Here is a 12,920-nt window from a genome sequence, read left to right as displayed (position 1 = left end):
TCATGTAACAACAAGTTCCAGATTTTGTTATGGTTGCAAAATGTCCAAATCTGATGCTCTGTGACTCCAGGGTTAGGCGAATACTTATTCAGTGTGCGGTGTTGCTTAACCTCCTAGGACCTGCCGTCCACATATGTGGACATCACATTTTGGGTTGTCTAGACCAAAATACTTAATTTTGTTCTACAAGCGCCTGATATCTACTTACGAGGACGTTATGCTGCCACTGTTCTATCAAAATTTAAAACGAATGTCCTCACATGTGGATCTCCTTTTTTAAAAAAAACGAAATTTAGGTAAAAAAAAAAAAAGAAAAATCTGGTAATTCTTTGTTTTTACATTCATCAGGTCCCAATCAACCCAAATAGCAAAGAAAAATTAAAAATGCATGCCATGAAAGAGTTCGGGAGAGGTTAAATCTTCTTGTGGGCACAGAACAAAAGAAATGTGACTGAAAGTAAGTGTAGGAATCTTACATACCCTGTATGTAAGGTTAAAAAACATCTAGTTTGAATTAGTTTGTTTAATTTTATTTTTTCTTTAACAATAAATATATGATTCACATTAAATTATGAGCACCAAAATCCAGCATGTAAATGTGCCTGATTTGGAAATAATTTCATCTGCAGGCATCTAAGCACATATGAGATCCAGAAGACTAAATATAAACTAAATATTAAACATCAAACACTGAAGAACATTTATGAAAACTCACACAAAAAGACATTAACATAATTTTTAACTAAGAACAGACAGTAAAAATAGAGTTAGGGTGACATCACCTCAGATCACGAGTATCCAGTTTGCTGCTGTATAGGTCTGGGGAAGGAGTTAAGAGATTTTGTGCTCCTTAATTGTGAGGGTATAGTGTTCCAGGTATAATACTCAATAGGACCAAATGCACAAAAGCACTGCTTCTGAAAAAGGACTGTCTAGAAAATTCTCTAGTAGATTTATTTTGAATTTGTTCAATCAGTTCATTAAGACGGGGGAGAAACTGGGACTGTTGAAGGCCACAAATAAAACATCTGCAAATGTAATTTTTCCACTTTAAGGGTAAATAAAAGTGTTTGTGTTTTATTTTTAAGCTGCGACACCATGAGTGCAATAGGATGAAGACATGAACGTGCCAACATGAATAAGTGCTTTAAGAATAGTATTAAAACAATGACAGACAGATGTAATAATGGAATTAATTAAGAAGCTTAATGATGTTTGCATTGAATGCTATTTTAGCCTCCTAGGACCTGCCGTCCACATATGTGGACATCACATTTTGGGTTGTCTAGACCAAAATACTAAATTTTTCTCTACAAGGGCCTGATATCCGCTTACGAGGACGTTATACTGCCACTGTTCTGTCGAAACTTAAAACCAGTGTCCTCATATGTGGATCTCATTTTTCTCAGAAACAAAAATCCGGTAAAAAAAAAATCAAATTCTTTGTTTTTACATTCATCAGGTCCCAATCAGCCCAAATAGCAAAGAGAAATTACAAATGCATGCCATGAAAGAGTTTGGGTCTCAGGAGGTTAGGAAATTTAAAACATTAAGTATACGTCAAGTAAAAATATAAATTTGAAACTGACATGTTAATTAAACTCTTCAAATTCTACTTGACAAATGCTGAAGTTATTCTGTAATTTTACAAAATGAAGTCATTAATACAAAGAGTAGCCCTGCATAATCTACAAAATCTGATGTATTTATTTATGTATTTAATTAATAAAAGTAGATGAGTAGGGAATTGTACGTTAAAAAGCGTATCTATCTGAGCTCTGTGCTCTCACAGAGGTTTGTATTGAGGGAACAGGAGAAATTTGATGTGTAACTGCAAAGCAGACAGGCTTTGGAGGGGGGGGGGGGGGGTGTAGTGGGGATCAATAACTCATCACAAGTTGTGAATCAGCCCAGTCCAACAACCATTTGTCATGAACGCAAATGTCCGCCCATTTAATCAAGGCTACGACGTGAGGACTCTCACCGGCAGGCAATTTGTTAGTCAGTTTGCTCAGAAATGGTTTGGCTAATTAATGAAATGACTGAGGAAAGCAAGGACAGCCAGGAAAAGGTTAGGGAGCTGTTTGTGTTTACGTGGAGGGTATTTGTCATTTTGTGACTAGGTCCTGATTGGATAGGGTTGCAACGCTTACAATTGGGCGTACTGTAAAGATAAAGAATAATACTGACTAATAAAAAAGTAAATCAAGATTTCTTTTGTTTTAAAAATCCTGCAGTCAACAACACCCCAGGGACTGTGTGCTCTAATGATATCTCAGCCCTCCAGAAACCTGGGAGTGTTATAGGTGGTGGCGAATGTTTCTCTTTGACAGCCACACAATTAGTTTAATGAACTATGTCAGGCAAGTGCAGCGGATAGACTCCCATATGCAATCCATTCACTGTCAGCTATGATCTGTACCTGCCCTAAAGTTTTTTTTATCCATCTATAAGACAGTTATTAAATTACTTTATTTATTAAGATAGTGTTATCACATTGAGCTAAATCATTTAATACATTAATGTATGAGCAGAGAAATAATTTTCATCAAGCTTTTACAAGTGATTTAGCATTTTAGTCAAAACATTCCCATCACAGTTTACCAAATACTGTCAATCAAACAAGCTAATGTTATATATGGTGATTAATTGACAAAAACAAACAAAAGACTGTATGTGATCTTGTCAAACAGATAAATATAATTTATTTAAATGAAAAAAGTCACTTTATAAATTAATCTATAGTTATAGAGTCAGATTTAAAAAATAACAGTCATTATTTAACTCTTTAACATATAAAAGAAAATGTTTCTACAATTACACAATACAAAACCAGCATAGCTCTGCCCATTGTATACAGCTTTAGTTACAAAAAAAGGGGTTAGGTTAGCTCTGGGCTTTAGATCTTATCTGCATACTCGATATTAAAGAGACTAAATACAAGATCTTTAGGTCAAAGTATAGGAAAAAACACACTCAGGTAAATTTAATTAGAAATTATATAATGTGTCTGGGCAGACATGTGTTCTGACAAAGACAAATAAACAGCGCAGCACTCAGACTCTCTCAGTCTGCTTCTCCCTGCTCCATGTTAAATATGAGTAACATCTGCACCCAAACGCCTGGTTTCACTGTTCATACTCATCTGACAACTCAACTCAACTTTCTACACTGCTGTACATCTGATACGAGCAGGCCACCTGATGCCCCTTTAATAAAACTTTCTTGCCACTTTGGCACTCATTTCTATCCACTCAACTTATATACCTGTCCATCTCCTTGTATGAGGGAGCCTGGTCTTCACATGCATATGGCCCTCTCCCCCCAATCCCCTATTTTGGCATGTCTGTGCCAGGTATTTGTTCAAATTCCTCACACCCCGTGGGGATAGGTATGTCCCCCCCTTCCCCCTTTCGTCTTTACTGCCTGTCTCTGTCTATCTTATGTATGTCCTCACATGTATGAAGCAGCCAACATGGAGTCCCCTCCACCAGCACGAGCCACACAGCATACACATTTTACTGGGCAGCCTCAACTAAATCACTACCAAGCTGCTTAACCTCTTGAAGCTGGCAAACCACAGCTGTAGGCTCGACAACTGCCAAGCCAAAAACAACTCAGTGGATAACATGCAACTATAAGTTCTGAAAGACCCGTTTATTCAGTGAGTCTGCACCAGTTCAACTTTGCTCTGACATGGAAAAATGTTGATACGGGCAAGTATAGTGGGTAATTAATTTCCTCTATAATTTAAACACCAAATCATCATAAAAATCCCTCGTGGGGGTGTGAGACGTTGGAACACGAGCTGTATGGTATTGACTTTGGGTGTAAGTTGAAGTGCATTAGTTATTGCAGTGTGTCACAAAATGACAACAAATACCACTGCTGTGTCAGTCTGTCTCGCTGCAATTCCCACAGAGAATTTTAACTCAATTTTAAGGGTCTTTTTTATATATATGATTACATTTTCCACGTATGAAGCAGAAGTCAAGATTTATTCACAAAGCGAGCCACGTTGAAGACCATTTGGCCTATAAAATAGTGCAGGTCGTGTTAGGTGCTTGTTGAGTCCATTTTTTGTGTGTATGTCTGGACAGGAAAGCATTTTGATTTGAGTGCCCCTGACATTACTTTCTTTATCGAGGGTTTATAAAACAAATACAGAAAAGACGTTGGCCAATGAAGTAATAACAGGAATAACATTTACACTAGCATCCGTTTTACAGTTTTGCTTTTTCCCTACATTTTTTTTGCCTTTTTATATAAATGTCCTTACTAAAGTGTTTTCCTGAACATAAAACCTGCTTCTTTATGATATTAAATATTCAGGTTTCATGGCTCTTTAGTGGTAGGTTAGGTTTTTAAATTTTATGCAGCAGCTGTTATAACTGTGAATTACAGACCATGTGATTATTTCCCAAAATATGATGTTAGGACACCATTTATGGTCAGACTCTTAACTCTCATGGAAAGACCTTTCAGTGAGTTCACAGTGAGATTTATGCTTGGTTCAAAGGTATTGAAACTATTAGAGAGTCATGAAATTTACGGTAACCCCCCCCCAAACCCAGCTATAAAATATAGACACTAATAATACCTTTGTTTTAAATTCTTACATCCTTACTCAGCACTGCTGAGTGGAGGCACACTCAGGATACAGGATACCGTCAGTCATAATTCAGAGCTTTTGAAAGCATTACTATTTACTGTTAACTACTGAGTGATTAAAATAAATCACTGCTCTATTTTTTTTATTGTTATGCTTCTAATGAGGGCAAAATTAAACTTCTAATTCAGTCTGCGGGGCCTCCCTGGACCAGGACAATTCTGTATTAATATTCAGTATGTAGGGTAACCCCCTCCCTTCACTTAGCGTCCCATCCCACCCCTTTTTTCCACTCACACACATTCAGTTGGGTCAGACACATCAGTGGCTGAGCTGTGGACAGACAGCGAGACAGGCAGCGGAGATCAGCTCACAGGCTTTGGATGAAGATTATCACCACATAACTGCATTTAATCAGCCGAAAACCTCAATTTATGGCTGAAGAGGTCAGAGGGGATTTCAAGACAACACATGAGAAGAGGGAGCTTTCAAAATGGGAACTGAGTTTTTTCACCAAGTAAAGGAATATTATTTTACAGTGTCTGGGACTAAACTGATCTAAAGTAAGTTTCTAAAAGAAATCTCAGTAATTATTCTGATTAATACTATACTGATGGCAGCTTCTCTGCTTTCAAAAGCATTTCAGAAACCAAAAAGTTTTTGCTTTAGAGAAATGACATACAGTAGCCTTATTTATTTATTTTTAAAAAAGAGTTACTACATGATGTTTTCCCCAAATTCGGGGCTCCTCAAAGTTTTCTTTGAGGCCTTGATTAAATATTTTAAGTGCCATAAATTAAATGCTGACAGTGCAGTCTTTAAACACACTGAAACCACATTGTTTGAATTATTTTGTTTGTGGGTAAATTTGTGGGTAAATTGAGAATTAAAGCATTTAAAATTTTGGAAAATTTCCTGATCTGTGAGGCCCTGTCATTAATATCGCTGTTATTTAAAGGGAGCAAGTAACCTGTGGAGCCACGCAGCACCGCAGGGGTTCAGCCGCTCCTCCAGAGTTCAACAGTAGCTCTTAACCCCGGTGCCGCCCGGGTCACCGCGAATCACGCAGCCCGTTTCTGTCAGGCTCCCCACGTCTGCTTTGATGTCACTGCTGATTACGTTGCTCCAGAAAATCGCCAGTCAAACCAGCTCATAGTTTTGAATTGTCTGATAATGTATTTCTGTCCTTGAAAATAAAACTAGTACGTATTCCATATTCATAACACACAATTTAAAGAAAAGATGCAATCATTTAGAGCTGAGTCTGCTGATTTAAGCCGTCTCTAAATTATTGACCAACTGCTGACCTTGAGAAAGAACGAGAGGTTTCAGTCTAGATTCATTGTCTTCATTTGGAGACCTCCTGCTCTGAAAATCCAATTATTTTACTAAAACCACAACAGTATCACTCAGCTTAGGGCGATTGTGGCTCAAGAGTTGGCAGTTCGCCTTGTAATCAGAAGGTTGCCGGTTCAAGCCCCGGCTCGGACACTCTCGGTCATTGTGTCCTTGGGCAAGACACTTCACCTACTGTTGATGGCCAGAGGGGAATTGTAAAACTGCATTTTCATTACTGGAAATAACCGTATTTTTATGAGTAAGTTATTTTCTGTTATTTTACGGTATTATTTTGGCGCCCCAGCTGCTGGAATATTACTGTTTTTGTTAAGATGTTTTTTCTAACAGTGTATAAAACTATAAAATCAGTGCCAACCAGAGAGGGTTCTGCTTTAGCTGACACTTTCATTTCTGCATGTTTATATGACTTTATTTATTGGTTGTTATGATTTAAATATGCATAAATCAAACTGAGGCACCCTCAAAAATCCAAATACAAGCTATGTTTTTCTTAACACACATAGAGAAAATAAAATCTCCTAAAACCAGAGAGTGACCAGAGAGTAAAAATAAGAGGATATATATATAATATACTGAAAAATCTAACAGATACTGTTTTGCTCTCCTCTCCACCTGTTTCTTTTTCCCTGACCCCATCCATTCCCCTTCTGCCTCTGCTAGAACTGCGTTTTTACTCAGCTGATATTTCACTGACTTTATTCCTTCTAAAGCTTTTTTCTCCTTTTTAAAAAACAAAACAAAACAAAAAACATCACACTATGGACCTTTCAGGCTCTTTGCCACCACCCTCTACCTACACCTCCCCTTTTATCTCCAATTTCTCTGTGCCTTCCTCCTCTCCTTCCATCTCTCCATCACCCAGTTTGGCATCCACAGTTCTCTTCTGCTCCTTCCTCTCTCTCCTCTCCTTGCTGGGCATCACAGGAAACCTCTACACTTTGGTCCTCCTTCTGAGGCGCAGGAGAAGAAGCAGGAGAAGATGTGGAGCATTACCAGCCTGCTGCCTGACAAGACTCCTTTTACCATCATGCCTTGCCAACTCCAGCTCTCCTACCTCCTCTACCTCCTCTACCTCCTCCTCCTCTCTTCACCTCCAGGTGCTGAGTCTTGCTCTAGCTGACCTGTTGTACCTTTTCACCGCACCTTTCATCGTGTATGACAGCCTGGCATCTGGCTGGGCCTTTGGCGAGCTTGGATGCCGCCTCCTGCTGAGCCTGGATCTCCTCACCATGCACGCCTCCATCTTTACTCTCACCGCCATGAGTTTGGACCGTTACAGGGCTGTTGCTGACCCACTACACACTTCATCCTCCAACTCCTCCAAGTTGCTGCGTGTAGGCCTCGCCTGGGGGCTAGCGGTGGCTCTCAGCCTGCCCATGATGATCACACTGCACCTGGAAGATGGGGATGACCAGGAGGGCCAGCTGTGCGTCCCAGCATGGGATGAGGAGAGCTCCAAAGCCTATCTGAGTGTGCTTTTCTGCACTAGCATTCTCGGTCCCGGGCTGGCCATTGGAGCACTTTATGCAACACTGGGTCGCCTTTACTGGGTGTCACAGACACGACCAGCCTGGGCCACTGACAACAACAATGCTTGTCCTCCTCGTGCTCCCAAACCCAAAGTCCTGCTCCTCATCCTGGGGATTGTCCTGGCCTTTTGGGCCTGCTTTCTTCCCTTCTGGATCTGGCAGCTGCTGCCTCTCTACAAGCCTGACATGCTGCGGACAGTCCCAGTGGGCACACAGGTGACAGTGAATCGTATCCTCACAGGTCTGACTTACGGAAACTCTTGTGTGAATCCATTCTTTTACACACTGTTGACTGGAAAACGAAAAAGCAACCGACAGCTGCTGACATCAGCAAATCAGCTGTGCCGCAAAAGCAGCTCTCTGGAGTAGTGTCACTATAATAATAGACCATAATGTGAGTGTGTGCATGTATATGTGCACATACAAGTACTGTATATGGATGCTTTATAATAGACACCAAAGATCATTCACTTCATCTTAGCCTGCAACCCAGGGAAGTAGAAAAACATTACCCAAATGATAGCACTTTGCAAAAATGCTTTGTAAAAAGGACAATGTTTCCTATTAGGAGATTAACTTTCTTTCTTTGAGTCTTTGAGTCTTTAAGATGTGTCACCTAAAGTTGTAACTGCAAAATATTCCGCTGTCACTTTGATAATGAATTATTATTATTATTATCATAATTTAATTTGGTTTTTAAAATGTTCTTTTAACTTTGGGAAATGTATGCAGTGTCACTAATGATACTACAGCAACATGTGTACACGCGTCATCTTGTTTAACCCCAGAACAAAACCGTCAGCTTTATTTAGTAAACAGAGTGCAGTAATCATTAGGAGCCTGGGTTTATACCACATGCTGCATATGCACAAGCATTTCCAGTAAAGCCCTGAAGCTCTTCTCCTTATTTTCAGAACAATCAAAGGAAACGCTTGTTTTTTAACAATAGGTTGTGTCGGCGCGGGACCTCGCTGGGACATTTTTCTGAGTTATTGTTTGTGGACATAATGAATTATGTATTAGTGGGTCAGAAGTCTTTTTGTTTTTTCCCCCCAATCTCTGACATTTCTTCTTTTTTTTTTTTGAGAATTTGTTTTTAAAATTATATCTTGACCTGCATGTTGGGTTTGAAAATGTGTTGGCTTATTATGAACCATGTGATGCTTTGCATGCTCTCTACTGGTGTTGACTATAACTGATGTTTATATAGGTTATAATATATAGTCTTGAATAAAGAGTACGCTTTCTTTAATTCACTGTGTCACTGGATCTTTTTACTAATGGTAATCAACACCACCAGAAATCTAAAAATATAAAAAACAACAACAAATGTCAAGACAACAGGAAAGTTCAGGTATAAAATATGTGGATCGCTAAGGAAAAGGCACAATACGGTCAAGAAGTCCTTGAGTTCCACTCGTACTTTTGTTTGTGTCTGTGTCAGCATGACAGCCAGTCCTGAAGGTCTTTCTCGTTTGCAAAGGTCTGTCTCTGTCTGTCTGACTCAAAGGCTGCTCTGTACTGTGTCGCAGACCCTGCTGCTCTTTGACGCACATGAGCAAATATTGCCGTTTGACAGACAGGAGTAACGTTGGGGAAGGGATAACAGGACAAAAGGGGCAGAGTGTAACTGGTCAGAAACACAGAGCTTTCTGGTTAGGTGTGAACTTTGAGGTCAAGGGGTTTAAGTTACTATGTGATTATATGGTCCCTGATTCAAGTCTGGCTTGAGGCTATTGACACATGCCATCTCCAATCTTTCTCCACTTATTTTCTGCCTGTGCAGTGGGTTCAGAAAACACCGGGAGGCTCGAGGAAGCCAAAACACAGACACGAGCCACAAGATCAGATATCAGGGTAGATTTGAGTGTTTTGAAAACGAATCAATCAAAGCTCACAGAAACTCAGAACAGCACTGGCTCAGCGTAACTGATACAACAAGTTCAAAAATAAAACGTGCCATAAAATCTTATTTTTTTACTGTGTTTCCACTTATTTTCTAAAGTTTACAGTATGTCTGCGTCTGTGCTGATGGTGGTTAACTTTTCCTTTAAGAGGACATACCTCCTCATAAAAATAATTCAAGAAATAAGTTATAAACATTTTCATTTTAATGCTCATGGAGAATCTGAGACAACATTTTAGAAAAATAACCAAATACTTCAGGAGACCAAAGTAGTAAAACTCACAAATTATAATATTATTATAATATACAAATTATAATATCTAGCAACTCAACATTTTTTTCTTGCCATTTAATAAGCAGATGATTCACAGTAGTGATCCCTAAAGCGATCTGCTGAAAAAGGAGGAAGATTTAATAATGGGAGCGTGCAGGCAATGGATAATTTGATTTAATGCTATAATGCAGTTTAAAATGAAACCTAAACTTAAATTTTAGGTTTATTTATCTGCACATGAAGTAGATATATTCAAGAAATACCTCCGGACTGCACAAGAAGCTCTGAAGTCATGTGTCTCATTACTGCTTGAGCAGTAACAGGTTGAAGAGACACATACCAAAAGCGTTTGTCAAAGGGAGCTTGTGTGTGTCTCTGCGTTGCGATGCCATTATTTCTGCAGGCTGTAGAGCTCTCCAGTAATTCATGCCGCCTGCCATGTGTTTCTATTTACCTGGCACGGCTACTTCTCAGCATAACGTTCCCACTGCAGTTATTATTCAGAGCCCTGTGCAGTCACACCACGGGGGCGCTTCTGTTGCAAAGCTAATGCAATATCCATCCACCGTTCACAGACAACTGAGACCCGAGTACCACATTTATCCACTGAAATGGAATTTCTTTCAGAGGAAGCGCCAGCTCAGTATACATTTAAAATAAGGCGTCTTAATATGAGACTCAGTGATTTTGGGACCCCCGGGGTCATACCAAAATGACAGAAGATGGAGGGTGTAGCTTGTGTAAAGATGAAAGGTATCCAAAAAAGACACTCAACAGGAGTGTGGATATTAAAGCACGCAGGGCTTGTTGTTCAATTTTCTGACTCTGCATAGCGGGCAGGTTTGAGGTGTCGATGTATTCTAACCTCCATATATCAGGTGATTAAGTCCTGCCACAGATCTGCAGGGATGACTGAGTGTTTGATAAACTTCAAATACACTGTGTTTGGTCAACCCAATGAAATAAGATGGAAAATATTGTCTCAGATGGCAGGCCGGCCAATCTTTAAACTTTGTGTTGGTAGCTGCAGAGGCGGATTTGTGCCAATCATAACTTTTATCCTGTCGTGCAACAGAAGCTTTAGATTTCATCCTGAGACCACAGAGGGTGTCATTGTCTCGAGACCACTGGGGAAAAAAAGGGGGACAAATATTTTCGTCAGAGGGCATCGCTCTGTTCTACCTGAAGATTTCATAAATCCAGCACATGTCACTTTCCTGGAACCATCGAGCATCTTTCCATTTCAGCACCCCTCACCCCCTCCCATCAGGCTCTCTTCTTGACCACTGTCTGAGGCTGATGCAGGTGCCCCTCCCCTGGGCAGCCCGCTCAGGAAAGCAACCCGCTGTGTAGACGAGACGAGGCCACAGCCCCGGGCCAAATTCACACTGTGAAGTGTATAAGAGGCTCCCTTTCTCTCCAGACATACACAAGAAAGATTCCCTTTGCACTCCGCCTCCTCTAAAATTCAATCTGCCCATCTGTTTTCCTTCTCTTAATCACTTTGTGTCCCCTTTACACTTTGCTTTGTCTGCACCTCCATTCCTCTGCATGGCCTCACCTCATGTGATGTTTATCTTTGTAAGTTTCTCATTTTATTTATAAAAAAAGGGGTTGGTATTATGACATGTTATCAGCTGTAACATTTATAACACCACAACAGCAGATATCCCTTTCAGGTTGATGATACCCTGCCTGTGATACACACAACCACAAGATTAAAAAAAAAACACCAAAAAACTGCTTGTAATTTCTGGTTTGACAGCAAACTGAAACATAGGCACTGACAGTATCTCATTGTTCAACCCAGTCGAAGCCCAACGTGAGGCGCCCTTCTCCTCATCACGTCCCCTGATTTCACATATCTGTGTCAGCCGCCAGGATCAGGCGAGACCCAGGCCTGCGTGCCTTGAAGGCCGGAGGTTAAATCCACCAACATGCACATTACAGTTCACACTTTGCCTCTTACTAGGAAAGGCAGTAAATATGGCATGGATGCCCTGCTCGCTCCTGCTCCCTCTGTTTTCTCTGTGTCTCTTGCTCCCCTGGCTTCTCCTCTCACAGCATACTGCCTGTAAACAGTCGAGTCAGGCGTCAAGACTTGGCTGACCTCTGACCTCTGACTTCTGACACGGCGAACCCTGCAGTTGGTGAGGAACGGATATTTTACATTTCTACAGCTTTTCTTAATCTTGTTTAAATACGTCACATATTGTTTCATTCTTATTTTTATCAGTTAAAAAATATACTTTACCTCAGTGTGCACTTTGTTTTATACTTGTATACATATTTGTATTTATTTGACTCTGAGCTCTGAGCTCTGAACAAGGTTTCCTATGTACCAAGACCTAGTGCATGTGTATAAATGGCAAATAAAACTTTCAAGAATTTATAGCATTTGGTTTTATGGGATAGGAATGTATATGAAAAATGATCTTTTACATTTTTCAGATAAGAAGAGTGATAATTATTATGCTTTACTGAGCATTTATTTACTAAATAAATACACTTGTGTTCAGCAGAATCAAATATAAAGGTCAAGCTGGATACGTTTGCTTACTGTAAATTTATTTGGCCCAACAGGTTAAAGTAAAACACCAGTATGATAACTATCTAAATGTGACATATAGACCAGCTAATGTAGCTCTAAGTGTCATTGTTAGAATTAGAGTGCCACCTGGAGGTGAAGTGAAAGAAAAAATCAGAGTGAGGGTGAGATCAAGAGTTTGTCTGTGTGGGACAAATCCTTGCCTCAAGAATGAGATTTCCATACCGGATTAAAAGGGTCCCGGGTCCCAGGAGGATGCTGGGGAAAGGGTGGTGTGGAGGCAGGTGATCTGCTGTGGTGACCCTTAAAACAAGCAGCTGAAAGAATAAGATTAAGAAGATGATGTAAAAGAGAAATATAACATATTTATTTTTATTGCAATATTCCTAACATACTTAAAAACATTCTTTCTTAAAACATTTAGTAACTGTGCTTCAATGAATCTCTTTCTTTTTGACTTGCACTCACTTGATTCTGGTGAGACTTGCATGTACTGACTTAAAAGCCAACCAAAATGTGGGACGATGTCTCAATATGTGGGGCAGCGAGACAAGGAGTAAAAATGGTGTTCAGTCCTTCATAAAGTGGGACACCTGGCCACCCTAGGCCTAGTTGCCTGCCACAGCTAAAAAAAACAACCCAAAAAACCCACCTAACTTTGGAGAAGACACCTCGGTTCTTTTTTTCATGGTTTG

General features: G+C 40.0%; 1 protein-coding gene across 1 annotated transcript; it reads left to right on the top strand.

Annotated features, from left to right (window-relative positions):
• The first annotated feature begins 4,928 nt into the window (after window positions 1-4,928).
• uts2r3 (urotensin-2 receptor 3) lies at window positions 4,929-8,727 on the top strand. Its single transcript, XM_082550232.1, has 2 exons — window positions 4,929-5,172; window positions 6,629-8,727. The coding sequence occupies exon 2, from the start codon at window positions 6,727-6,729 to the stop codon at window positions 7,864-7,866; it is 1,140 nt and encodes a 379-aa protein (XP_082406358.1). The 5' UTR covers window positions 4,929-5,172; window positions 6,629-6,726; the 3' UTR covers window positions 7,867-8,727.
• The last annotated feature ends 4,193 nt before the right edge of the window (window positions 8,728-12,920 follow it).

This window comes from Aulonocara stuartgranti (genome assembly GCF_965226115.1).
Source record: "Aulonocara stuartgranti genome assembly, chromosome: 11".
Classification (NCBI taxonomy): domain Eukaryota; kingdom Metazoa; phylum Chordata; class Actinopteri; order Cichliformes; family Cichlidae; genus Aulonocara; species Aulonocara stuartgranti.
This window is presented reverse-complemented; position numbering and strand designations above follow the sequence as displayed.